This window comes from Pseudoliparis swirei, chromosome 10 (genome assembly GCF_029220125.1).
Source record: "Pseudoliparis swirei isolate HS2019 ecotype Mariana Trench chromosome 10, NWPU_hadal_v1, whole genome shotgun sequence".
NCBI classification, from domain to species: domain Eukaryota; kingdom Metazoa; phylum Chordata; class Actinopteri; order Perciformes; family Liparidae; genus Pseudoliparis; species Pseudoliparis swirei.
This window is the reverse complement of record NC_079397.1, coordinates 14,063,912-14,091,603: the sequence shown is the minus strand read 5'-3', so window position 1 is coordinate 14,091,603 and position 27,692 is coordinate 14,063,912. Positions and strand designations below refer to the sequence as shown.

The 27,692-nt window shown below is 43.4% G+C and overlaps 2 protein-coding genes across 7 annotated transcripts in view; one reads left to right on the top strand and one right to left on the bottom strand.

Annotated features, from left to right (window-relative positions):
• Positions 1–27,692, top strand: part of cacna2d4a (calcium channel, voltage-dependent, alpha 2/delta subunit 4a) — an 82,182-nt gene that overhangs the window by 30,432 nt on the left and 24,058 nt on the right. The gene's annotated exons all lie outside the window — the stretch shown is intronic.
• On the bottom strand, positions 291–26,962 carry lrtm2a (leucine-rich repeats and transmembrane domains 2a). Of its 4 annotated transcripts, none has more exons than XM_056424337.1 (9): positions 25,585–26,962; positions 24,465–24,562; positions 24,178–24,366; positions 17,604–17,761; positions 7,588–7,817; positions 6,529–6,654; positions 5,901–5,989; positions 4,882–5,039; positions 291–3,415 (listed from the first exon to the last, which is right to left on the bottom strand). In XM_056424337.1, exons 4-9 carry the CDS (start codon positions 17,680–17,682, stop codon positions 2,886–2,888), a joined length of 1,212 nt encoding a protein of 403 aa, XP_056280312.1. In that variant the 5' UTR covers positions 17,683–17,761; positions 24,178–24,366; positions 24,465–24,562; positions 25,585–26,962; the 3' UTR covers positions 291–2,885. The 4 variants fall into 4 exon arrangements, with proteins under 4 accessions (XP_056280312.1, XP_056280310.1, XP_056280314.1 ...); XM_056424335.1 differs by having other exon boundaries at positions 25,589–26,962; XM_056424339.1 differs by lacking the exon at positions 24,465–24,562 and having other exon boundaries at positions 24,178–24,400; positions 25,589–26,962.

Genomic DNA, 27,692 nt, shown 5'->3' with positions numbered 1-27,692 from the left:
TTAAAAAAGACAATCTAAAAATGGTGTAGTCCAACATCTAGTCGACGCACATGTTCTTCCGCCTGATGCTAAGTCTGTATATGTTATTTTAAAGTAGTTGCATATGTAGATATTATTAGTTGGCGATTAAGTTCCCGTAGAAAACATTTACTTCAAACAATAAGGTCTCATAAGGGACTCCCTGATGAATTTCATTATGGAGATGTGTTCACTCTCAATGGCCAAACTCTTTCTATGCCTCTTGTAGAAACTTTACCAAACATCAACACAAAATCAATAAACACAACAAATGAACATCACACAGATATTTAAACCTAAAGCAAAACAGAAGTCGTTAACACAACAAAAGACATACCCCATGAATTGATACAGAAATTGATACTTACGTCAAAAACATTTTGAGGATCGCTGGGCCAACACACCATTAATATAATATTTATCTGCATCATACCCAGGTATAAGATAACACAATATAAATATTTTATTTTCCAGCCAATTATAAATTGAGAGGGGACGATAGTTCTTCTTTAGGGGAGCAAGATGCAATGAAAGCCAGATTCTTGAGACTGGTTATCAGTGTTTACATATTTTCGTGCATGAATGAGGATACTGAAGCAAACACCATGCAAGGCAAACAAACTAACCTTTTTGTGAATCAAGGAGTGCCAATCAAACAGATTCCTCTCACATATGTGATGATTACTAAGTTTTTAACAGAGAGACTCTTCGGCGATGACATCATTTTCATGTTATGGTGACACAGCAGCCATTGGATATTGCTTACTTTTTGAGGCTAAAAACATAAGGACCACAATCGGGGGAGAAGGGATAAAAGAAACATTATTTTAAGAAAGTGTGAAATACTTTCTATAAATAGCACTGGATGGTAAGGTGGAAGGAGGGATAAAAGGATGGGGGAAAAATAGCAGCGTCTTTTTGTTTCATCCCTTGTACGTTATAATCCCTCTGGGTACATCATCAATTTTAAAAGAGACTGGAGGGAGGCCGGATCTGATTAGAGAAATAAAGTGCAGGAGTCTGACGTTTTTAGTCCTTAGATGACGGTTTGTAGTCCTTGACAGGGGACAGGGTTCTCTGAGATAGTGCTTCCATGCCATAATGCCAAACATTCACCTTTGAGGGGTGAAATCAGTCTGAAAATGAGCTCCGAACAAAGAACATTTGTTTTAAAGCAAAGTCTGTGGTCCTTTAAATGTCAATCATTTAATTTCAACAATTGTGCATACCAGCAAAGCTAGAAGCGTAGTCCAAGAGGTACCAGAAAATGAGCTTGACCGCTGGCTTTTGATCCGTCCAGAAAATGATCATCATCATTTAACAAGCATCATGTAAGCAAGAGCTTCTGAACACAACTGAAAGAGACGGAAGAGTCAAATTCCAGTTCAAAGGGTTTGTTCCCCTGAACTGAACCGATCCTATTCATGTAGAATCCCACACACAGCTCCAGTGTGTGACATCTGGTGGAGGAAAAGATCAAGAGAGAAACAGATCTGGTCCAAATATGTAATCGTATGTATTCTAATGTATTTGAAATGTCCAGCCATCCATGAATGATTATTTAGTCAATCTCAATGGTTTCCTGTTAAGAGTCTGAAGGGAGACTCAGGAGTGTTTGTGCTCTCCAGTTTTCCCCCGCAACAAAACGCTCGAGAGGCATCGACCAAATAAATGTTATCTCTTTGTGTTTATCCATTACATTTCTCTTTTTTCCTCCAAGCTCTCCAATACTGGCTGTTTCTTCGGGACTTGGAGGAGAAAGGGAACAGACGAGGGTGAAGGGATCTGGGTTTGGAGTCCTGGTTTTTTAGAGAAAGACACAAACAAGACGAGAGCTGGGCGAAACCTAATATTAGAACTTCTTCTCATCCTTATGAATATTGGTCCAATTGACACCATACATACCGCAAATTCCTGAAAATGTAATCCAGTTTTACAAATACTGACTGTACACCGCAAACATCTTGTGACCGCTTTTATGATGTTTCATCCTACAAAGATTACTACATTTGTTTCTCTCAGCCAATCTAAAGGTTATTTCAGCAGCAGCCGAGAGCAGCAGTAGATGGTTGGTAGGGGAGTTGGAGGGACGATTGATAACAAATACGGCGGTAAAAAAAATCAGAGAACAGATAAGATGTACACTACCGTTCAAAAGTTTGGGGTCACTTAGAAATGTCTTTATTTTTCAAAGAAAAGCACTGTTTTTTCAATAAAGATAACATTAATCAAAAATACACTCTATACATTGTTAATGTGGTAAATGACTATTCTAGGTGGAAACGTCTGGTTTCTAATGAAATATCTCCAGAGGTGTATAGAGGCCCATTTCCATCAACTATCACTCCAGTGTTCTAATGGTACATTGTGTTTGCTAATCGCCTTAGAAGACTAATATCTGATTAGAAAACCCTTGTGCAATTATGTTAGCACAGCTGAAAACAGTTATGCTGGTGATATAAGCTATACAACTGGCCTTCCTTTGAGCTTGAAGTTTGAAGAACAAAATTAATACTTCAAATATTAATCATTATTTCTAACCTTGTCAATGTCTTGACTATATTTTCTATTCAATTTTCAATTCATTTGATAAATAAAAGTGAGTTTTCATGGAAGACACGAAATTGTCTGGATGACCCCAAACTTTTGAACGGTAGTGTATGTGAAGTGTGAGAGAGAGGGAGGTTAAAAATAGACAGAGGATAAAAAGTGGGAGAAAGGCGTCAGTTTGAGAGTCCGATTCGGAGATACCATAATTGTCTGCGTGCGTTAAACAAGCTCTTCAATCTCTGTCCTCTGAGCCCTTTTAAATGTTCCCCCTCTCCGACCTTCACCCTTTGACATGTCGACGCTCCCCCGCCGCTCCTCTAGGCCACAGAGGAGATCTGTTTCTCCTCCCTGTCCTCCCCGTCCGCCTCTCCGTCGCCCATCAGCGGCTGCCTCTTCTTCAGCTCCCTCTGGTACTTGGCCATCAGCGAGGCGTAGATGCAGCCGTAAGCCGCGGCTGCGACCATCATGATGCAGACGACGCCGCACACCACGCCGGCGATCACCACGGTGCCGATGGCGCGGCGCACGCTGACGGGTCGGTAACGGGTGTGGACGCAATCCGACGGGGCCCCTCCTCCTCCTCCTCCTCCTCCTCCTCCTCCTCCCGTGTTTGAAGCGGAGTCCCCACCAGTGTTGCCGTTGCCAGAGATGGGTGTTGCCCCACTCGGGGCGTTCCTGCTGCAGGGAGGAACGCCTCCTTGTCCGGAACGGGAACCCTCGCCTCCCGCACCCCCGTTCCCATCTTCGAGTTGGAGGCAGTAGTTGAACATTTCCACCGGAACGCCGCGGATGTCTCGCCCGCGCAGATCCTTCGGTAGCGTGCACTCGACCGCGTCCACCTTCCCCCCTGGAGGAGAGAGGAAGAGGTGCAGAGACAGAAGAGAGGGTCGTGTATAAAAGCCTCGTGCCTGTAAAGCAGGACCAATTAACTGAGAGAGGAGAACAGATAGAGTTGGGTGGTTGTGCCAACACTAAGATGAGTCATACATCACTTCACACACACACACACACACACAGTTTGCTGTGCCCTCTCCACTAAGTTAGAGATAGCCTCAACTAAGCCCTTCTATAATTCATAGAATGACATGCCTAGCTTTACCGGAGCTGTGTGTGGAAGATACAGAGAAATATCTGAGTCACAGGGTGGGGGCGGGATTTATTTTGTTATCATCACATGCTGTCTTGGTCCTCACGTGTATTCTTTGTCTCGAGGTTGCGTGTTGATCTGCAACCTCAGACACATAAAGCAACGTCAACAATGACATACAGGCGAAGGATCAGAGGAAGACGGAATGAGGAAAGTGATATTCAGGCACCCAGATGTTTTAATCTCCGCGCGCTATAAAACAATCCCCCTTTGCAAACAGCTCGCTCTCCAAATGTCCCGGCCCCCGTGTGCTTGAAGCGGTTCGCAGGAGATAGAAGTCAACGCCGGCTGCTGTCAGCGAGCGTTTCACGCTTGTTCCCTGCTTTGTCTTACTTCCTTGAACACATATTGTGCATTACCTATACCCTTCCAGCAGCTGCTTTCGTGTTCAACTACCCAGGGACTATTTGTGATTGTCTTCGCCGCTCCGGCGATCATTTAGCCGTATCTGCCGCGCGTCGGCCTCCGTTTGACTGAAGCAGGGCAGAGCAGAATGGAGCGAGGAGGAGGCCGGAGCAGCGAAGAGACGCTTCATTAGCGGGGCGGCTGAGGCCCGAGGCGCTGAGGTGAATGTCGATTTGTTTTAAACACGACGAGAGAGCGGAGAACAGCTGTGTTTATCTGAGGTATTAACAGCCTGCAGAGAAACGTGGATAACACACACAACTAGAATGGGCATTCGGTAGAGCGCATACCGTCGCATATCACAAGATTGGGCATTGAATTATGAACATGTTGGCATTAGTTGCATGCCAATTGGATAAAAATGTACCGCGCTATGGTAAAAAGAAGATTTTGACCTTTCCATGACCTTGACCTTTGACCCGATCGATCCCAAAATCTAATCAAATGGTCCCCGGATAATAACCAATCATCCCACCAAATTTCATGCGATTCGGTTTAAAACTTTTTTTGTTATGCGAGGAACACGCGTACAAATAAATAGATAAATAAATAAATAAATACACGGCGATCAAAACATAACCTTCCGCATTTTCAATGCGAAGGTAATGAGCGTGACAATGTGCCTTCGCTCACGGATGCAGTTCTATCGCGTCGCTAGAAGCACGCACCTCGCTATCGGCGGGGGACCAGAATCCTCTGGTTTTTGACCGATTCTCAATGCACCCTTTCAAAGCTGCTGAAACTAAAATCAAACATCCAACCTCTGTACAGCAGCCACTCCATCCAGTGTTTGAAATCGCGGAGGTTGCAGTCACACTCCCAGGGGTTACGCCCCAGTTCCAGGTGTTGTAGGTTAGCAAGCGGCTCAAACGCTGCCCTCTCCAGACCACGAAGCCGGTTTCCCGCCAGAGACAGCCACCTATGAAACAATATAAATAAAAAGGAATTTTTTTACTGCAACAAATAAGATACATACACCCTTGTGGCACTGATTTAACCCTCCTGTTACCTTTAGGGTCAATTTGACCCCATTTAATGTTTAACGTCGGTGTTTTTTGGGGTCAATTTGACCCCAGGCTGTTTTTCACCGTGTCAAACATATAAGAAATATCAACTTTGTAATATATTTAAAGGGTTATTTAGGTAGTCAACAAAGACACATAAAGTACCTCACACTTAAACTTGGGAAACAATATTAATTCTAATAATTTTCTGGAGGTTTTAATTGCTGGGGTCAAATTGACCCCGAGGGTAAAATATGTTAGTAAATGTAAAGGTAACAGGAGGTTAAATACCAGGTCACTGCTCAATGTAGTGTTCAACTCTTTTGAATTTGTTAATTCTATATTGATAATAATCACACCGTGTTCAAATTTGCTGTACATTGTCAGGCCACATTGATTTAAACAGTGTCAGTTGGTTTGTTTGTTTTGTTTGTTTGTTTGTATTTTTATTCAGTCAATCAAATCAAATACAATACAATATTATCCTATAAAAGAAAATACAAAAGAGAAAGACTGAAAAGGTATAGGTAGAAGCAAAAAAAATGCTTATAAATTCCTATCCTAAATTGAAATCAAAATAAATCAGAAAATTAATATAAAATAAAGAAGAAAAAACAAAAAAAAACAACAAGATAAAAAACAAAATATATTTATATATACTACCACATACATCTTACATATTAATCCGTTTTTAATTACATTTATAACTCAAGGATTTTTTAATAAATAATTCCCTTAAAAAACAATCAGTGGACAGAGCGAGTGTTGATGTCTACCTGAGGCTCTGCAGCTCATCCAGTGGCCCCACAGGAACAGAGGACAGGCCATTCAGGGACAGATCCAGACTCTGAAGACCCCCCAAACCCTGTGGAAACACACAAGTGATCTGTTTAGCCATCTTTGCTCATACAGTGCGGCGCTGTACAGCACAAATCCCCTCAGCCCATATTAGTATTATTGACTTCTTTCACTGTTGCCGAGGGGCGCAGCTCGCAGCGCCCGATTGGCTTATCTTGTTTGATTTAGGGTCCCAGGTGAGGTCTTGACACAAGCTCATCCTGCAGACTGCTCTGGTTCAAATAAAAGTCGATGAAAGTGTCGAGCTAACGATTTATTTCAAATGTACCGCCTGGCCGGGATCCCAGTCGTGTGCTGTATATCTGCTTCGGTTGGCTGCGCTCCTAATCGAAGGCAGCAGAGCCTCAGTGAGGAGTTGAACCGGTGTATCAGTAGTGGCGTCAGCTCCTTTCTCTGGCCAGAGGCTTTAGTATTTTGGTGCACTGGCTGATTTTATGGTATATCTCAGGCAATGCATGGCTGTGTAAAATTTAGAACAATGGCCTTCGTGGTCGTTAGCGAGAATACGGCGTCGGTGAGTTTCTTACAGACCGCGTGGTGTCGTACCTGGAAGAGATCTCTGTCCATTGCGGTGAGTGAGTTGTTGTGCAGAGTCAGTCTCGTCAGGTTGGACATGTCTCTGAATAATCCAGCTGGTAAATTATCCAGGTAGTTATTGGAGAGGTCCAGTTCCTAAAATACAGACACATCAAAAATACATCATTCATTGAACAGAACACATTTACATTTACATTGTAAACACCACATTGCAAAATGCTTTTTATATAAATGCAAAGTGAGATTCTGAAATGATGATCTGCTCCAAGATGTTAAGGATGACCTAAACCGTTCACACATGTTGTGCCTTAACCCTCCTGTTACCTTTAGGGTCAATTTGACCCCATTCAATGTTTAATGTCGGTGTTCTTTCGGGTCAATTTGACCCCAGGCTGTTTTTCACTGTGTCAAACATATAAGAAATATCAACTTTTTTATATATTTAAAGGGCTATTTAGGTAGTCAACAAACAAACATAAAGTACCTCACACTTAAACTTGGAAAACAATATTAATTCTAATAATTTTCTGGAGGTTTTAATTGCTGGGGTCAAATTGACCCCGAGGGTAAAATATGTCAGTAAATATAAAGGTAACAGGAGGGTTAAACATTGAATGGGGTCAAATTGACCCTAAGGCAACAGGAGGGTTAAGCCGGTGCTCCTATTCAGAGTAATTCACATCAAGTTCAATGGTAGGTTAAGTGTAACAATCTCCATAGATCAACAAACTGTCTCAATGAACATCTTTTTTACCGCAGATTGACACTCAGCATTGTGGTCGTAAAGTGACTTTTTTTTGCAGTTGCAGTGACTATCAATCATTTTTAGCTGCTACATTTTAAATACCAACGTGGCTGCTTTGCACACAAAATGCTAATGATGAGTAGCCCTGCAACACTTTGAGAAAGTCAGCTGGTCTTGACTTTTCAGATTGAGAACACAAGTTGTCTGCAGTTTGCTCAATGTGAGCCTCGCTCATTGTCCTCAGGGATATTCAGTGTGTACGGTCAAGTGCGGAAAACACTGCGTGCCACAGTAAACACACGATAAAAAAGGGGGCTGCAGACCTCCAGAGAGGAGAGGTTCGCGAGGGCAGAGGCTCCCAGCGAGGCCAGCTTGTTGTTGGCTAGCAGGAGGGAGCGGCTCCCTGGAGGCAGGAGGTGAAGGGGGGGCGGGGAGGAGAGACCCCGGCCTCTGCAGTCCACCACCAGACTGTGTGAGTCGCAGAGACAGGGAGGAGGGCAGGAGGAGGCGGCCGGCAGCAGCGTCGCCAGGAGGGAGAGGACACAGAGGAAGACTTGAGGAGGAGGAAGAGGAGCAGAGAGACAAAACATGATTAGGATTTTTACAGTGATTTATATTCTCAGTGTGGAAACTAATAGAGAGGATGTGTTTTAACCCTCCTGTTACCTTTAAGGTCAATTTGACCCCATTCAATGTTTAACCCTCTTGTTACCTTTATATTTACTGACATATTTTACCCTCGGGGTCAATTAGACCCCAGCAATTAAAACCTCCAGAAAATTATTAGAATTAATATTGTCTCCCAAGTTTAAGTGTGAGGTACTTTATGTTTGTTTGTTGACTACCTAAATAGCCCTTTAAATATATAAAAAAGTTGATATTTCTTATATGTTTGACAGTGAAAAACAGCCTGGGGTCAAATTGACCCCAAAGAACACCGACATTAAACATTGAATGGGGTCAAATTGACCCTAAAGGTAACAGGAGGGTTAAACGACTGCAGAGAAAGTGGGACCACCGAGTAAACACAAATTAAAGACGGAGCGCTTTAAAGTGGAAATTATTCATAATTATCTGTTTCTCGTGAGACACATGGTCAGCTGTCAGTCATCTGCAGAACCGTGTGTTTGTTTGTGTGCGTCTCACTGCAGTCTGAGTGACACATGTGAGGGACATCCCTTGTGTTTCATTTCATTTTGGACTGATTGTTTTCGTGCAGACTGCAATCATTTCATAATTTAAACTCATAATATATTTATTTCTCTCTTCTATTCGTTCATTCGGTTCAAAGTGTTCCGTGTCCGTCACTTTTTGCTCCTCTCCCGTCTTTGTATGTATCCATCAGCCGAAGCCTTTTCATTCATTCCTTTTTATATTAATGTGTTTCTCCGTCCGCCCGCCTTTGCATCCGCCTGTCTCTCTCTCTCTCTCGCCACTCCACATCAATTCTCTCTCGCCCGCTCTCGTCTCTTTATCTTTCTCATTCTCGTTCCCTTCGAGTCTCTTGGCGCTGCTCTGTATTCCCTTAGTGTCTCGTTACAGTGGCTGACTTTGTTTCCGTCCAATAGCTTATCAGCACGACTTATGCTTTATCTCTGTGTGTGTGTGTGTGTGTGTGTGTGTGTGTGTGTGTGTGTGTGTGCCTGTGCTCGCGGGTGTGATCAAAGCACCAACAAAGCGTGATATTAAGAAAGCTACTCTGTCTAAACTCCAGGCTCAGACACATCACTTTTACTTCCCGACACGACTCTGCTTCACAAGCAGATTTCATCACTTGCATCATCTGCATATTATTAGCATCCATTTCTCTTCGTGCCTTTTGGCTTTTGTCACGCCACGTCTCACCCGCGCTCCGTGTTGTTGTGTTTTCGCTCTCTCTGTTAGTCCATCTGTTTCTCTCTCGATGTGCTTCCTTTCTCGTTGTCTCTCTCCTTCGTCTCCTTCACTCCATTGCCTCTCGCCACATCGCCCGTCTGATCTCCGAGAGCGATGAAACTCTGCAAATTATCCCTTTACCGGATGCTCCACATTGTGATGTGTAAAAAGCAAAACAAAAAAGCACCTGATGAACATTAGAAGATATAAGTGATTGCGTAATCATCATCAAAGTCATCTCAGTCTTCCAGAGTAACTTGACCTTCTTCTCTCCACTGATACAATATGAAGCTTGAAATGGGGCAGTGAGGAAGAGAGTTAGAAGGATGCTTTATAAGTCTCATTAAAATCATGTTCCATTTCCTTTAAACTGGTCATAAATAGCAAAGTGCACCACTGGAAAGACAATGAACTTAATTAAAGATAAAGGATGGGTAATACATCCAGGAAGGGAAGATTCATTATGTATCACCTCTGAAGCAAATTATAATATTGTTAAAGGGATATTGTTTGATATTTTAGGTTATCTTATAGCTCAGCATAAAGACTGGAGGCAGGAAAAACAGCGAGACTGTTGGTGGTCTAGTAACCTCACGGCAACGGCGGATGTCAGGAACAACTCTAACACCATATGCAGTTTTATAATTTGTTGTTGTTGTTGCAGAAAACAAGATAAGACATTTTAACTGGCGAGTTTACAGGGTTATGTTTTCTTTAACCCCTTGAACAAGTCAGGCTAGCTCTTTCCCCAGTTTCCAGTCTCTATGCTAAGCTAACCAGCTGCTGACTTTAGCCTCATGTTTGTCGTACAGACATCAATCTTTTCAACTAACTCTCAACAAAAGTAAATATGAGTGGCCAATTCTCAACAATCGCTCTTACATTTTTAAATCAAATAATTGGAAAGCTTGTATACTTCATTTTAATTGTTGTTAGTTTGCACATCAACTCCTCAGGGTGATTATATGTAATTATACATTTTAACAAAAAATACTACATTTCTGAGTGCAGAATTAAAATGCAGACATTCATTTGATAATAATGTTCTCACTCATCCTTGTTGCTTGATACTTTAAAGTTTCCACATTTTATGACAGAACAATTTATCGACACCTCTTGAAACTACACTGTAAAGTTCTGTGAATGCACACGCCGACGACAATCTAGAAATATCATCTTTTTTCCCTCGTACAGTAGAACATGACCCCCCCCCCCCCCCCAACCAGAACCCATTTTGTAATCTGAACCAAAAAGGTTCAGAAAGTAAAGACGGCCTTGTGATGGAGATCGGCGCGTGACCTCTCTGCTGTTCCTGTTTACATCATCCTCTCTGTTCCATCCGGCGGGATAATCCTAATCCCTGAGAGAAATAAACGCCACTTTATAGATGGACGAAAAGAGAGATTTCTGAAGTATCCCGTCGCGTCCCGTGCATAAAACGCTTCAGTGGGCCAATCCTGCACTGCAGCAGCGCAGGAGGAATCTGGGAGGATTCTGCTGCAGAGTAGCCGTGCGTTTGTCTCCACAACAGGTTTGAAAAGGTGCAGTCCTGCAGGAGATTTGTGAGGACGATGTAGCTCAGAGGGATACACACCGTTATACAACAGAGAGAGAGAGAGAGAGAATGCATGCTCGGCCGCGAGAGAAACTGATATCATGTCACATTTCAGATTGTGTTCATCTACATGCACCTTTCATCTCTCTCATTGTTCCGTGCGGGCTTTGTTTTGCAGCGGCATTCTTTGTGTCCTCTCGTTCTTCCGTCCCTCTTTCCTCGCCACACGCCCTTATCTCCCCGTCCGACTGTACATCATGACTCCCCCTCACCCCCTCCCACCCCCTCAGTGCTGAAGCCCATCTTAACAACATTCGTGAGTGGTTTTTTTGCCGCTCTCGTGGAGGAGGTCGTCGTTGTTTTGGTTTATTTTTGCTGCTCTAGATCCTCTTCTGCCGTGGCGCTCCACGCAGCCAAAGCAGAAGGAAAACTTTTAGCCCCAGTCCGAGGAAGAGAGGGAGGTTCAGTCCATATTCACTACCGTTCAAAAGTTTGGGGTTGTTTTCAGTTAACATAATATGCACAAGGTTTTTTTTCTCAGATATTAGTCTCTTAAGGCGATTAGCAAACACAATGTACCATTCGTTTAGGTGATTCGGTTGAATTCAGTCCGAACAGACTAAGAATCCCCAAACGTTCCGTAGAAATGCTGACATGTTGGGCAAATGGAGACACAGCATTAAAATGCAACACAATCTTCTGCATGAAGCAAAACTTCTGAGGCAACTCTCCGCGCCGTAATGCCCAGTCGACTCACTCCACCCCCCAACTACTTATCACAAGTTGTGAGAAATTCACTCTCCAAGATCAGCAGTACGTGTCATCAGTTGGCTTAGAATTACATTTCAGATCAGATACAGTAAATCATATCACACAGACCTTAAAAATAATTGTTGTTACATCCCAATTTGTTTACTATCAAATTATACAAATTGCACATTCATAAAATACTTTATAATTGGAGCTATTATTGAAGATGTGTTTCTCTTATTGCCAGGTTGGAGGATATTTCCTTTTAAAATAGCCCACCTTTCTTTTGGCTTGCATGTTAACTATCCCACCCTTCTACGGTCTGTGGGTGAGTGAATTTGTGAAAGGGTGCAGACACCACAGGTCAGAGGTCATCTTTGAATTGGGATAATAAACTGTTGGAGTATGCACGCTCATTTTAGTTTGTTAGCCTGTGTTTAGTCACATATTATGCTGATACATACACAAATCTACAACAACGTTCACTGTTATTTGTACTATTTGTCACCATCATATTCATAATATATATAGGCATATGAAGAGTCATGTGACGTGCACATGTGGTTGTGTTTGACTGTCTCCCAGGCAACAGTGCTTAACAACTCTGGGGCCTCAGCTGTCTGTAAGTTTATATCCAGGGGGTCCCTGGGTGACACTGAACCCATCTATGATGTCATCCCCACAGGCACCTTCGTTACGGAGCACAGTTGCATGTTACCAGGGGCCAAGCTGTTTTCCATGCAGGCGACAGACTGATATCTTCTTACTAGAATGACCAGCTGTCCTCTACGCAACCGGCTCGCTGGCCCGTGTTTCACATGCTCCTCCGTGTCCAAGAGTTTAGATTTAACTCGTGTGAGCTAAGTGGGAATTGTTGTGTTGCATAAGAAACATGCATGTCAGTCAACAGTAGTGCTTAATGGTTTTATCCACATTTTATTTTAACAATTTCCTGACTTTTAGACAGCTGTGAGGAGAAGTATCTTACAAATGATAATGTGTCAAGGCTAACGCCACAGGTAGCGAGGTACAGGAGCTCAAACGCAGAGGAATCGAGCGGACTCAATGTAGATGAACAAAATACACTTAACTGAAGCCAAAAGGGTCACAAAAAACACAACAAAGTCCAAAAAGGGGCAGGCAGAGAATCGGGGTTCAGGGCAGGCAGGCAGGGTCGAAGCAGGCAGGATCAGATACGAAAGACAGGACGACGGAAAAAAGACAACAATCCAGCAAAAGACAAGGGAAAGAGTGGCACAATATATAGGGGGGAAAACAGGTGTACGACATGGAAACAGGTGTACGACATGAGACATTAACGAGACGAGAGTGGCTGAGTCCAGGTGCAGGGAATGACACAATCAAGGAGACAGAGGAGACACAGAGAAGACTCAGTAGACACCGAGGAGACACAGAGGACACACAGAACAGAACCTTACAGTCATTCGCCCATCTAAAGTACCTCTCTCTCTGTGTTACTTGTAATTTGTCCGAGGCTGTTACACGTCTGATCTCCACCGTAACCCGAGAGCTCATTTAGTGAGCGGATGGAAAATAGCCAGCCGCAGTGTTTGGATCTCTTTTAACACAATGCAGTCGACCATCTCACTAAACGACTGGCTGACGCAGGTATGAAAGAATACACCAAACTCACACGCACACACAGCAGTATCACCATATTATTTCAAACATTGATATGGTAACGGTGTGTTCCCGTGGCAACCAATTGCTACGGATGATGGCGGAGAGCAGAGAGAAGTTTGAGGTTCACATCAAATCCCGTCGTTTAACCCACGTGACCTCTTTTCTCTCACGCACACAACCGTTCTGCCCGACTCCCTGGCACTGAATCGCTCACACACAGGAAGTCACACACTCACTCGGACACACACATGCAGCGGTTGAGGATAAGCAGGAACAGGGTGTCGGGGTTTAGGCTGCACTCCTGCTGACAGTGTGATGAACAGGGAAGAGGAGAGATTGTCCAAGTCCTTCAAAATCGTGTTTATTTCTTAACCCTGATGGGATTACTTCCAGTATGTCTGTCTATTTCTGTCTATTTCTTTCTCCCCCCTCTGTTTACATACTCAACCTCCATTTTTCTCCCACCTACTCTCTCTCTCTCTGTCTCCCCCATCCAATTCTCCTGTGATGAATTCTGCATCGGCAAGACAGGATCATTATTTTTACTTGGAGGGGTGAGTGGGTGAAATGGAGGCTGATCTTCCAGGGTAATGCATGCGATCTGTATCAATTTGTTGTGAGACACACACACACACACACACACAGGCATGGCCCTTGGGAGAGTTTGACATGCGATGACATTGTTTTGGCGATAGTGGCTATTAATGAGCGGGAGTGACAGGTAAGACAGAGAGAGGGGGAGATAAAGAGATACAAACAAAGGAGACAGAGGTGATGGAAAACAAATTATCACTGAAGCATAATTGGGGGGCCGTTGCAGCAAAGCCACAGCTACATATTTTCACTGCGACACCTTGTCAACTGGGCCGCAGTCCAAGGCTGAATATATGCAGAATTTGGAGAGAAAATAAAGGATGCTCGGCTTTCGATGTCACATCCACCGCATCAGTGCGACTAGAATATAATATATTTTGCTTTGGATGTGTGACAAGTCATCATGTATGCCCACTCATTCTTAAGGGATGGATAGACAGAAGTGCATGCACACACACATACACACAATATTGTTATTTTTTATTTTTTTATGTGCTATAGATAGATGAATAGATGTTTGATTGATTGATTGATTGATTGATTCATTCATTGATTTATCACCTTACATTTTCTGTGATTACTTGGTAAGTCCAGCACTATCATCAGTCTCTTACTGGATCTATACTGGACGTGCTCAGAGTGTGATACTGCATCAGTATCGGTTGGCGAGTGGTGAACTGGAGTGGTGCTGCTTGTAGTGCAGAGGATTACCCAGATTTATCCCCCGCCAATGTCCTTTGAAAGTGGGCCAGTACCGTGTGTGTGTGTGTGTGTGTGTGTGTGTGTGTGTGTGTGTGTGTGTGTGTGTGTGTGTGTGTGTGTGTGTGTGTGTGTGTGTGTGTGTGTGTGTGTGTGTGTGTGTGTGTGTTATCTGGCACATTCCTGTTGCACCAGAACTAAACTGGTCAAGCTGGAGCTCGTTCAAAGTCACCTCGGCCATAGCAAATTTCCAATTCCTACATAACGCTGGTAGCAAAGCTGCTGTTAAATCACCACACCGACACACTCAGTTAATTCCTATTACAAGCTGCCACTAAGGGGGTCAGGGGTCAACGCCACAGTGTCCTGATAGAAGATAACATGTATGTGTTCCTACGAAGATAGGTGCTATATAAACTATTGAAGCAGAGAGGACAGAATAAATACTTGTGGTACTTCAGTAAAATCCAAGAAACCTTCTTGTTGACAATGGAATAAACGTACCGGTGCGCCCTACTTTCCATTTAACTTTCAATTACATTAAAATGGCTTTTGATTACATTCTTGAATTTGCCAGATGCTTTGGATAGTTTTCCAACAAGCTGTTATTCCAGTTTCTATTTAACTCTGAGTCTCATGTAACACGAAGGGATCAGGCTCCACTCCAAAGCTTCACCCCCCCCCCCACACACACACACACACACACACACACACACACACTGCACTGCATGCCAAAACCTAACATCCCAGCAGGGGTGGAAAGTTCCATCAGCAACTAACTACCCGGTGATGACTTTGGGTTGTTGGTGCCTAATCAGGGCCGACCAGAGAGTTAAAGAGTTCATGTTAAACGGCTGAAACATCCAAACAATTTAACGGCCTGCCAGCTGCTGCGGGCTGACACGGTTTAGTCGTGACTGTGTAACTCCACTGCGGCTCTCTTTCTAACACTACGCCGTACTCTCTTATTTACTGCACTGTATTAGAGCCGTGCTGAAGGCCCAACGCTACGGCCCAAGTCTCCGAATTATGGCCCCCTTCAAATGTTTAATCAGTGCATTAGGGTCTCTATTCAAAGCGACATCCTCCTCCACCACCACCCTGTCTCTGTTGATGTGGTCAGGTAATCCGCCGGCTTTGTTTGGGTCTCCAACAAGGTGCATAAACACACTCTCACACACACACACACACACACACATATTTGCATAAAAGCATCCATGAATTCATTCCCATTCACACAAAAACACACAGCGTAGCTTATCTGGTCACACTGTGTGTGTGTGTGTGTGTGTGTGTGTGTGTGATTCAGATGGGACAGTCTGCTGGCATCATGGGGGCCTGGAGGCACCATATGTGTCGCTCTGTTCTCCTCTCTCGCATCTCCTCCTTCATCCTTTCTTTTTCAACACTGTCTTCTCTTTTTCACTACGCTTCTTTGATCTTGCATCTCCCTTCCCCCCCCCCGTTACCTTCTTTTCTTTTCTTGCTTCCTCTATTTCACTTTTTCTGTCACTTCATTTCATATCCTCGCCCTCTACTTTGCACTTTTTTTCTCTCTTTTTATTGTGAAGTTCTTATTGTCTTATTCTGTGGTGTTATGTCACTTTTAAGCTCATTCAACCATTTGGGAATTTTTGACCCAAAAAAAATGTATTAGTGATATAGATCAACATATCAACATCTTCCTTCCTTTTTAAAATATTTAACAAAGAACATTCACATTTTTCTAGTATAAATAGTACTAGCTTGTTGATCTGTTTTCTGTCAAAGAAAGCTTTTGCTTCGTCACTGCTGATGAAAGCGCACCGTTGATTTTTGCTAAACAAAATACTGAATGGAAAGCATCTTTTGTGTCCTCTCTGCCTGTCGAATTACATTTCTAAATGAACTTCATCAGCATAAGAGGAAAAAACAAATGAGAAGGGCAGAGAAAACACCTGTGGTGACAATGCGTGGGAGTATTAATTATACACGATTTGTGTCAAAAAAATTATATTTATTTAAACTGAGAGAGAGAGACTGTTTTGGCATTCATGCCAAAAAACATAAATGGATTGACGACATTTTTGATGACTAAGAGAGACGGTTTTTGATTATTCTAAAACGCTTTAGCAATACTGTTTATACTATATTTATGTCGATAAAGCGTAATGAAATGCACAGCGAGGGGGAAACTGAGACAGGTGATGTGGTTGTATTGATCTGAATTCGATGCAGAGAGTGACGGGAGGATGGAGAGAAGGTAGAGGACAAGTGGAGAGAGAAAGGAAGAGGTGTATGAGGTGGTGGGATGGAGGTGTGCGGGTGCGGAGGGTCTGCCCTGTTTAGTGTCTCCGGTGTTACACGGTAGTTCGTGGGGGCGTTGACACCTAGAAGAACAATACCCCCCCAACAGGAAGACAAAGATCCCTGTTTTGATGTGTTCATATGTGTACGCTTGTGTTATTATAGAAGAAATGAGCTTTCATGTTTGCCAATTAGCTGAGGAAGTGCATGGAATATCTCAGAGAGCAGGATCCATCCATAATGTCTAATCCACAACACACACACACACACTCTCAGCTGTCGTATCTGTTGCTATGCCACCCGGCTTCCGACGGATTTTTGTTTTGACTGAGCCGACTATACCCGCGGTACGAGACGGGGGAAGAGAAAGAAAATGTGGGGCAAGAGTGGACGGATAATGAGGGGAAGGTGGAAAACAAGACGGGTGGGAAAAGGAGAAATAAAAGAGAAGTGAGACGTGTGATAAAAAGAGGAGAAACAAGAACGCTTGCATGTGGGGATTGGAGAAAGGACAGGAGAAGGAACAGGAAAGAAAAAGGGAAGAAGAAGAAGGTAAAATGGAAAGGAAGAGAAGGAAAAGACAGATAACCGGCGGGTCTCTCCCCCATTATTCTCGCCCCACGCTGTTTGGTTCCACTGGCTGTATAAATACGTACAGTAATGTGGCATTTCACTGGAGGACTTGGCACGTGGCCACGGCAAGCCTAATGCCCTCACCGTGTGTGTGTGTGTGTGTGTGTGTGTGTGTGTGTGTGTGTGTGTGTGTGTGTGTGTGTGGGGGGGCATGATTACATTAGCGCTGTAAAAAAAAAACAAGTACAAAAGATGGGAATAAAATAGATAGCCGAGTAAGAACAGAGCGCTTTTTTTGTCTCTATTCTTCATCACCGGTCTCCTCATCGCTCTCATCTTTTCAATCTGCTTATGTTGACTCACCAGGTCTGGCCAAGTGGTGCGTGGCAGAAGCGGGCGGGAGCAGGCCGATGCCCTCATGGGGGTGGATGTGGGGGGGCATGACACAGAGCTCGGCAGCCTTCCTCTGTCTGAGGGGCGGGGCTTTGGGGGCGTCAAGCCGCCATGCTACAACAAAACACCTGTAGGGAGAGAGAGAGAGCACATTGAGTGAGAATAGATTCAGCCTGAATGAAAATGATTTCTTTGAATCATCCTTTTTTTCCATACATCTTCAATATCGCATCAAATTATCGCATCATTGCCCGGCAATATGGCAACACACACACCACACACACACACACACACACACACACACACTGAGGTACACGCCAGCAGCAATGAAGCTAAAGCAGCAGGACAGGTGTCTGTGCACTGTCATGTTTGCCAGAGGCTTTCAGCTAAATTAAAATAAGTATATTCTATATTCCTCCCTCCCTTCCTGTGTGTATGTATGTATATGCTTATTATGTGTCACATAACAAAACTCCCCAGCCCCTCGGAATGTCATCGGCATAAATGCTAGATGTGTGTGTCTTTGTCAGTTTACACAATCGGTTTGCCCCCCCCCCCCCCAGACAGACCACCCCCTACTGCTACTGTCTGGCACAGAGACTGACACTCAGGGGGACAAAGAGGGGAGGACAGCGAGAGGGGAGGAAGAGAGGAGGAGGGAGTGAATAACTAGGTAAAGTGAGAGAGGTGAAGTCATTAACTTGGAAACACAGAGACATACACTACCGTTCAAAAGTTTGGGGTCATCCAGACAATTTTGTGTCTTCCATGAAAACTCACTTTTATTTATCAAATGAATTGAACATTTCATAGAACATATAGTCAAGACATTGACAAGGTTAGAAATAATGATTCATATTTGAAGTATTAATTGTTCTTTTCACTTTCTTCAAAAGGAAGGCCAGTTGTACAGCTTATATCACCAGCATAACTGTTTCATAACTGCTTAACATAATTGCACAAGGGTTTTCTAATTAATCAGATCTTCCATTACTAAACACACAAACACACATCAGATCAGAGTGTGATAGTTGATGGAAATGGGCCTCTATACACCTCTGGAGATATTTCATTAGAAACCAGACGTTTCCACCTAGAATAGTCATTTACCACATTAACAATGTATAGAGTGTATTTTTGATTAATGTTATCTTTATTGAAAAAACAGTGCTTTTCTTTGAAAAATAAAGACATTTCTAAGTGATCCCAAACTTTTGAACGGTAGTGTAAAGACGGAACAAAACCGGAACATGGAGTGAAAAGGAAGAGAAAGAATGAAACGGAAAGCTGACGCAAAGCGCCATTGCGCCTGTGTTTGATTCTACCAAAACTGCACTTGGGCAAGGCAGGGGACGGGAGAGTGCTGCTGATACTGAATAAATAAAGGTAACACAGCAACTACACTGAATCCTGAGTAAACAACAAGGGACAAGTCACAAGGACAGTGCATCTAGATCCTGAGATTCTAATATGTTAGTGATGATGCAGTCCAAATGAATCCATAAATTAAATCTGCTGCGAAATCTCGGAGGTTGTTCATTTGGTCCGCCTCAGCAAATCTATAGTAAAAACGGTCGACAGTTTTCTAACAAAGGAAATCAACAGTGCAATAGTCTTCACATCACGCTGTTTGCCTGCACATTTAATAAAATAGTTTTAGTACCTGCAAAAAAACCTCTTTGCCTGCTATCCACTCATCTGAAATGTCACAGAAGAGTCTGGTGCAAAAGAAACAAATTGTGTTCCCATTGTGTATAATAGTTAGTTATTTGGTTATTATATTGTTCGCAGTTGTCCTTTTTGTTTTCTGTGCTCACGGTGTGGCTGATTGGTTGTGAATTTACCATGAGTTTGATAGATGGACTATTAAATAGATACAACAAAAAAGACCCAGTCCAATTACAGCAGTGTAATGAAACATATCCCACATGCTTTGAAGAAGATGAGTCTTCTTGTCACCGTTGAGTCATTACGGGGAAAATAGGTTCGACGAGTGGGATTATTGCCACGGGAGAACGCGTGCTGGAACCTCAGTGCCACATGACTGATGCTCGCTGTTGACTCGCGCTCCCTGGGCCAATCAGTGTAATTTTGAAAATGCTAGTGTGCTGCTGTGAGATGCGTCTTTTCCTAAAGTATCATCAAAACCCAATCAGCAGAGTGTGAAATATCGCACTAATCTGATTAGGCAGGTGTTCAGTGGGTAGCTGTTTGTGGGGGGAAACGCAGAAACACAAGCGTGCTTTTTTTTCTTCTCCAACACGGCTCATTTTGCCATAAAGTTGGTGAATATGCATTTGTGCGTGTCCACATCTGTGGATGTGTGAGCGTTGATTATGTAAATTGGCACCTGTACCGCCTTAGCATGTCAAGCACAAATTATCACGGGAGGATAGAGTGTGTGTGTGGGGGGGGGGGGGGATGGGATGATAACGTGATGAAGATAGGCAGTCAGGTGGATGCAGTAATAGTCCAGCAGACGGACAGACAGCAAGTGCAGTTACTTCCAAAAGTAACACCCGTCAATCTGCTCAGTGTGAGTTATTACAGCTGGTTATGGTAGCAGAGGGGGAGTTAGGAGAGAGGAGAGGAGGTGTAGGAAAGAATCAATGATGAAAGGATAGAAGAAAATATAGGCGAGGCAGGAAATAACACGCGTGTATAGGGGAGGTTTGATAAAACAGGGAGCACATTAAAATTCTCCTCTCCGGTGTTCTGCTGGGCACGGCGTATGTTCTCCCCTGTGGTGATCGTCGTGGTGTTATTATTGTCATCAGTACCTGAGAGACACTGAACTAAATATAAAGCACCTGTCTCATCTCTCAGCGCTCTCCCCTCTGTCTTGGTCCCTCTGCAGCTTGTGCTTCCTCACTTCCTCTTCTCCATCTCCGTCATCTCTCCCTCCGCCTTTCAATCTTTTTCCACTTTCTTTGTGACCTTCATCTTTGAGTCTTCACCAGCCCCTTCTCTCTCCTCGCCCTCGCTCTCATTCCGTCTCTCCCTCTCTCCGGCTCGCTCCTCCCCTCGACAGAGGAACAGAGGCTTGTACCGAGGATATTCTGCAGATGGATTTCCTGCACGTGATTAAAGTCACATTAGCCAGACTCTACTGGGAAATGTGTGTTGTTCTTTTCAAATGAGCACATGAAGAATTCTAAAGCGCAGATGAGAGTTGAAAGAAACTCAAGGAATTTGGGGAAGATGTATCTCTCTCTGCTTTCATGCGTTCCTTTTTTTCCAGTGAATTTATTTCAAGACTAAAATAGTAGCGCTGTGGAGCGGACTTTTTGTTTAAAACATGCACGCAATATTACACCTTCTGCTGGTTTCCTTACATTTTACTGACACGCTGTGGAACATCAAACAAAGCTTTCTTCACACATTGAGACAGATGCTATTTTTGCCTTTTGTCGTCGTTGTTCATTGAATAAAACTACTTCAATTCGAAGCTGTGTGAAATTAATTACTTTTTCAGCTTTGGGACTGTTTTGCGTGTTGGCAGTTGTTCAAATCAATCATGGTTTGGTTTTTGTTTCATCCTTTATTTATTTTGAAGAGGAAAACAATTTGCCTGGGAAGCAGTGAGTTACTTTACAAGCAGAAAGTAAAATCATTCAGTCGTGTCGAATGTCTGCATTGATAGAAACGGGTGAATGCAGCGCATCTCAGGCGTATAGCTCATTTACATCTGATTGTGCAGTACTCCTTTTGTGCTGCTGCACCATTGTGGTACCCCTACTGCTGCAAGTGTCCTATAAATGATGTAATGGAGGTGTTACAGAAGGTCACCTTGCAGCCACATGTTACTGTTGGCCCATTAGTTCCCATCATGTTGAACCTGTGGAGGGTGGTAAGCCTGTCTGTTGGGCTATTCTTAGAAAGCTGTTTTTTTTTACCAATTTGACCTGGATACGGGGTCATCCGAAATACACTCACGCAAACATTCACACACGCACGTGTAAATACTTGGTTGCCAAAGTGGCCTGCAATGGTTGTGGAATCAAATAACACCTCCTCCCCTCCTCCTCTCCTCTGCTCCTCTCCTCTCTTCTCCCTTTCCTATTTTCTTCACTCTGTTTTTTCCACTAACTGTTTCCTGTCTGCACGTAAGCCAGATTTACACTCCACGGGGTGTTTCAGAGGCTTTCTGATGTGCAGAGCCTCCGGCATTCATTTTCTCAAAAATTGAGAAAGGCTGAGATAACAAAGAGAGACCGGCAACTGAGATCGGGCTGCTTGTGTTCAGTCCTCCGTGATTACAATGCAGGAAGAGACTGTCGATAGTGAGCGAGCGAGATTGAAGAAAGGCTCAGTGATTTTCTTTTTTTTACTCTTTTTTTTTTTTACCCTTTACATATATTTTTTGTGATCTAGCAAATCCATTTCTAGCAATTATCCCCACTATGAACATCCATCTCTATCAAGATGGAAGTAAGTTAATGTAAACAGGATCATTTAAGAAATGTGTTGGTTGTAATTCTCATCAATAATAGCTCCTCCTGTTCAACTTTTCCATCGTGTCGCATCATGAAAGTTGTGTTGGTACTACAACAGGCATCTACTTGAATCCTGTGTGTGCTGGTGTGTGTGTGTGTCTTTGCCCGATGTGCCCACTTTAGCTTGAGTATTTCATTATTCGACATGCCCCACTTGGCTTGACTAATAGTTTTTAATCAATATGGCCGGAATTCTCTCCAATTTGCCACCAAATTGAATTCCACCTGCACTCAAGAGGACGTGTGTGTGTGTGTGTGTGTGTGTGTGTGTGTGTGTGTGTGTGTGTGTGTGTGTGTGTGTGTGTGTGTGTGTGTGTGTGTCTGCGTGTGCGTGCGTGAGAGAAAGTATAAGTGTTTGAATGTGCGTATGTGGCCTCCCGATGAGTGACATCACAGCTGTAAACACACAGCCCAATCATTCAACTTCAACTCTAACCTTTCCTCTCTCTTTACACCCACACACACACACACACACGTGTACTGACACACATTAGGATTTGGCAGTTGGCTGGTGTCTGATTCAAGTCTGGTTTCAGGGATCTATCCATGTCAATGATTTATTTGACAAAAACAGTTTTAAACTTGTGATTACAGTTTTGAATTAAGACAAAACTAATTAAATGTTTTTCATAAATATTACTCTAGTGTACCTACATCTACATATTCAGCTTTCTAGGATAGTACCACACTCATTCACACTGTGCTGCAGTAAAGTAAAACATTGTTTTACTCAACAAAAACACAATACTTAGGAATATGGAAGTGATTTGTTATTTATTCAAGCACATCAATATTATGCCCCCGACTGTTGCCACACGTGTGGGAAATGATTGGATGAGCAGTTTTGCCGTTGTCACTGAGTTGCCAGCCATGTATTTAGTAGGAATGTCAAATTACAGCTTAGTTAGTGATTATTGTTTTCTGCAGGTTTATGTTGCGTCTTCTTTACTTTGAGGACATTCAGAAGACAATTCCCATTAATTGGCAGCTAATGGAGAGGCACAAAAGAGGATGTCATGGTGGAGGGCCACACACCCACTTCATCATCATATAATCACACTGCAGCTCTTGAACGTTTATCCCTCTTCTATCACACCGTTGTAAAACCAGGTTAGCGCCTACAAAGGGTTTTACAGCAGGTACAAAGAAAACAACAGTGGCACGCTTCCTGAGATCAACAGACCACCAGGTGATGGAACCCATGTCGGGTTTCAGCCCGATTGAGATTATATACTGTGAAGGTCAGAGAAAAAAGGGGCAGATGATAGGTTAGTTATAGGGCCTTGGACATCTCGTGTAGTAACACAGATCTACACTGACATCACAGTCGCACTCTGATGCGCAGCAATTTCGGTATAGTGGCCAAAGTCTGACCTGCGGGTCACATGACACCTTGGGCTTTCATAACCATGACAAAATAACTTTCTGATTCAACTTGTTTTTGATTGCTAATATATAAACATTAAGGCCAGATAAATGGAAAGAAGAGACGTGTAAAGTTATATTTCATTCAGCTAAACGGAGCCAGGTAAAGACTTTATGGCACATGTTTTGGCAGAGAAGCAGGAAGTCACCCAAACTTTCTTTTGGTCTATTTTCGCTGTGAGTCACTTGGGCTTTCACTGGAATACATTGGCCGCCATGTTTGAGTACCTCATGTCCTTTTGAAACATTGAAGAGGGGTACATCTGGTATACTGTATCAGCCAAACAAAAGAATAGATTATATATCAAGTGGTTTGTTATAAGCGGACGACGACCACAAGTCCTACAATTAAGTTGCTTGTGGCATGAGAAGAATTATAAGTGTATACATGCTGGGTACTGTACTTATACTGCATGTTTAGAACAAAAAATGTGCTGTTTATGACCTGCTATTTTGTTAGTTTCAAATATTACATGTGTATTTACAGCGTATCATTTATTTATTTTGTACCTGTGTGTGTGTCTCACTTGGGTGGTTTACTGTTGCATCTTTTTATACAAACTTCTTTCATGTTTGGTTGTAAATTATAAATAGCTCAAGAAAAAGCACTCCCACACTCTTACCTTCTCGTATTTCCCTCCTCTGAAAGCTTTGCCAAAGCCCAAACCTTCCGGTTAACGTGCTTGTTGTGTGTATCCAGGAGACGGGTTAAGGGCTGACGTGTTCAGCATCCAGCTCCTCACAGCAGGAACCTCTGGCCCCATCACATCGGTCCATGTGTCTGTCCTCGGCTGCAGTACTTTGTGTGACACCTTTAATTCCAGTTGCGGAAAAGACGAGAAGCAGCTGAAATGAATTTGGTGCATGTGTATGAGTTAGGAGAAGGGAATTGACACCACAAGCATCTTACCTTTTGACCGAATCTTATACAACACCAGCCTTATAGCTTTCTGCCATCAATCAGCCGTCATCGCAAAAAATACCCCAAAAATAACAATTTTAAAGGGGCTGAAAAATAGCAAAAAGAAAAACTGTTGCTCCTTCAGTTAAAAAAAGCCATACATTCAAGATCCTGGTCAAGTGAATACTGCAAGAATAATCCTCATTTCTGTATAGAGACAATCCCCCCAGCTTTCATTCAACACAGAAATAAATTGTGAAAAAGGAGGGATTGTGTAGGAAAAAAAGGAGGTGAAGAGAGGCTTAGAGAAACAAAAGGAGAGACGAGAAGATGTGGTCTGGAGAGGGAGAGGGATGGATATAGTTAATCCTTTTCTTCGGATCTATTCCCTATACGAATGATATGTCCAGCGCCGTCCTGTTCGCTGGCTTGAGCGCTGCCGTGTGCGTCTGAAAGGTGTGAGTGTGTGTGGAAAAAGAGAGACGAGTGCGTGTGTGAGAGAGAGAGAGACACACAACAGCGTTAGGTTGCTGGCGTTATGCGCTTGCCCCTCTGTGTGTCGCTATGTTTGTGATTCCTGCACTCTGCACGCGTCAGAGAGAGAGAAAGAGAGAGAGAGAGAGAGAGAGAGAGTGTGTGTGTGTGTTCATCTGCGCATTTACACTTGAAGGCTGTCATTTGTGCCTCCGCCTCCCCCTCTTCTTTCCCCTATGTGTGTGCAGTCGTGCATGTGGCAGGAGAGTGTGTGTGTGTGTGTGTGTGTGTGTGTGTGTGTGTGTGTGTGTGTGTGTGTGTGTGTGTGTGTGTGTGTGTGTGTGTGTGTGTGTGTGTGTGTGTGTGTGTGTGTGTGTGTGTGTGTGTGTGTGTGTTGCTACTCAAATATAGTAACAGTGTATGCTGCCTCTGTCTGCCTGCAGCTCTCCCACTGTGACAGAGAGAGGATGAGGGAGGTGGAATACAGAGTGAAGATACAAAAGAGTGAAAGGGATCGAGAGTTGGAGGGAGGGGAGGACAAGGAGAAAGTATAGAGAGAGGGAGGAAGGTAGCGAGAGACTTGGTGAAGAGGTTGGTTGAAAATGGTTAAAGGAAGGAGGGAGGAAGAGAAAAGACGGGAACATAAACAACCTACCCACCATCCAAGACCTGTACACCTCCAGAGTCAGGAAACGGGCAGGAAAAATCACTGCAGACTCCTCCCACCCCGGACACAGACTATTTAAACTCCTCCCCTCTGGTAGACGCTACAGATCCCTGTTCGCCAAAACCTCGAGACACAAAAACAGTTTCTTCCCCCTCGCCGTCTCACTACTGAACAATAACCCACTGTAGCATATATATTTATCCCTGCACTTCTCGCACTCTCCACTTCTTCTGGCACTACTGTTTCACAGCTACTGTATATAGCCATTCCTCTTGTATATACTTTAAGTCACTTTCAAAAACTTCTTAGACCGTTGCACTGTTTGTTCTGTACTGAACTGTTTGTTTTTGTTTGTTCTGTATTGTACTGTGTTGAAATGTATATTTTGTGTAAGCACTGAGAGACACTTTACCTCGTCAAATTCCTTGTTTGTGCAAGTCATGGTGGGAAAGCACCAATGTTTTCTTTGGAAGACACCAGTGATCGTTTTTGAGCCAGTAAGAGGGGGGGTGGGGATATGTCCTGGTGGGGGGGATTGCGTGTTTGTTTGCACACAGCATATAATTACTTGGCTTCTTCCGTACATGGACTGAATCATAGTTGACACACAAACACTCACACACACATTGTGCTTTTAATGAGCATGTGAAACATTTGGCTCAACGGTGCAGACTTTCGATGCAGAAGAAGTGTGTGAATGTGAGAAATATGGGCGCATTGGTGGGAGTGACTGGGAGGTCTGGCACCCGGGCTGGCAAAATACATGGAATCTCCGTCTCTAACAATCGTAGCCGACTGTAGCCGCCAAATCTGTCATCGGTCCTCTTTTTTTCTTATTAGCTGAGGGCATTCTTCAAATCCTCGAGGTTTGCAGCTTTTAATTTTGATACTGGGCTGAAAGTCACTTTTAAAGATTGAAATGACCAGCGTTGCGAGTAGAAGATCATATCGGCTGTCGCTAACTAACATGAATTGCAGGAGTAGCTTCAGGTCGACATTCAACCCGTGCGGGATCTCCGCAGCTCTCCTCTGTATTTCCATGAGTGCACCAAGAGTGCGTTTGTCGTTTCAATTAGTCCAACAGAGTGATACGTCTTCTCTCCAGCCAACCGTATCGCGTGGCATCGCATTCCCCTCGTGACACTTTCAACCAATATGTGTTGGGAGTAACGCATTACTGTAATTCCACTACTTTTAGCGGTAACGAGCATGTAACGAAGTATTTTTTTTGGTCAATTAACGCAGTTACAATAACTGAAATTTAAATGAGTTCGTTACTCGCGTTACTCTCTTTTGTGAAAAATGAACACTTGCCGACAAGAAGACAAGATAGGCCTACTTTAGCCCCGGGGTGGGTAATCGGGAGAATCGGGAGAGTTGGCCGCTTCACTTCTGGGCCGGTCGAGAATTTGTTGACATTTGTCAGGTTAGTCCATCTTCTCTTAAAGTGGGCTACACACGTTCCGCATTCTGACACCGCAGCCTCTGCATGGGTTGTACCATGGGAGGAAGTTCACCCCTCCCAAATAATAGAGTTGGTTCAGTCCATTATGGAACCAACCAACTCAATTTGGGAGAGGAGAACTTCCTCGCATGGTACAACCGGTGTCCCATGCGAGGAAGTTCACCCCTCCAAAATAGAGTTGGTTCGGTCCTTAGCCGTCTTTTCCAACAAGTTTTCTCAGCTACGGATAGCTGGGCGGTCCCGACCCCAGGGAGGATGGGCGGGAGGAAGAGGGCAGGAGGGGCTGAAAAAGCCAGGTTGAAAAAAAGAAAGGCATTGGAGCAGGATGCTGCCAAATGTGCCAAGCTTACAGATTTATTTTCAAGAGGACAAACACAAGTGGCAACTGGTCAAGAGAGACAAAGGCCTAATGATTAGAAACATAACTATTCGGCTAACGTTGTAGCCTTGATTAATATCATTGTAGCATTGTCAACCTATTCCCAAGCAAAATATTAAATTGAATTAAAATATTAGCCTTTTTATATCACCCAAAATATGGCGATCCATAGACTGCAAATATTATGCAAATATTGATATATAATATTGATATTGATATTGAATAGGCTCTCAGATCAAAAGTTTGAGAAGC

Bases quoted from the DNA above. Each gene is read 5' to 3' on its own strand.
- lrtm2a (XM_056424337.1), bottom strand. From the start codon at position 17,682: ATGCCCCCCCACATCCACCCCCATGAGGGCATCGGCCTGCTCCCGCCC. The intron at 7,818-17,603 runs GTGAGTCAACAT...CTCCTCCTCAAG, and splicing joins GCACCACTTGGCCAGACCTG to TCTTCCTCTGTGTCCTCTCC. The intron at 5,040-5,900 runs GTAGACATCAAC...ATTGTTTCATAG, and splicing joins GATGAGCTGCAGAGCCTCAG to GTGGCTGTCTCTGGCGGGAA.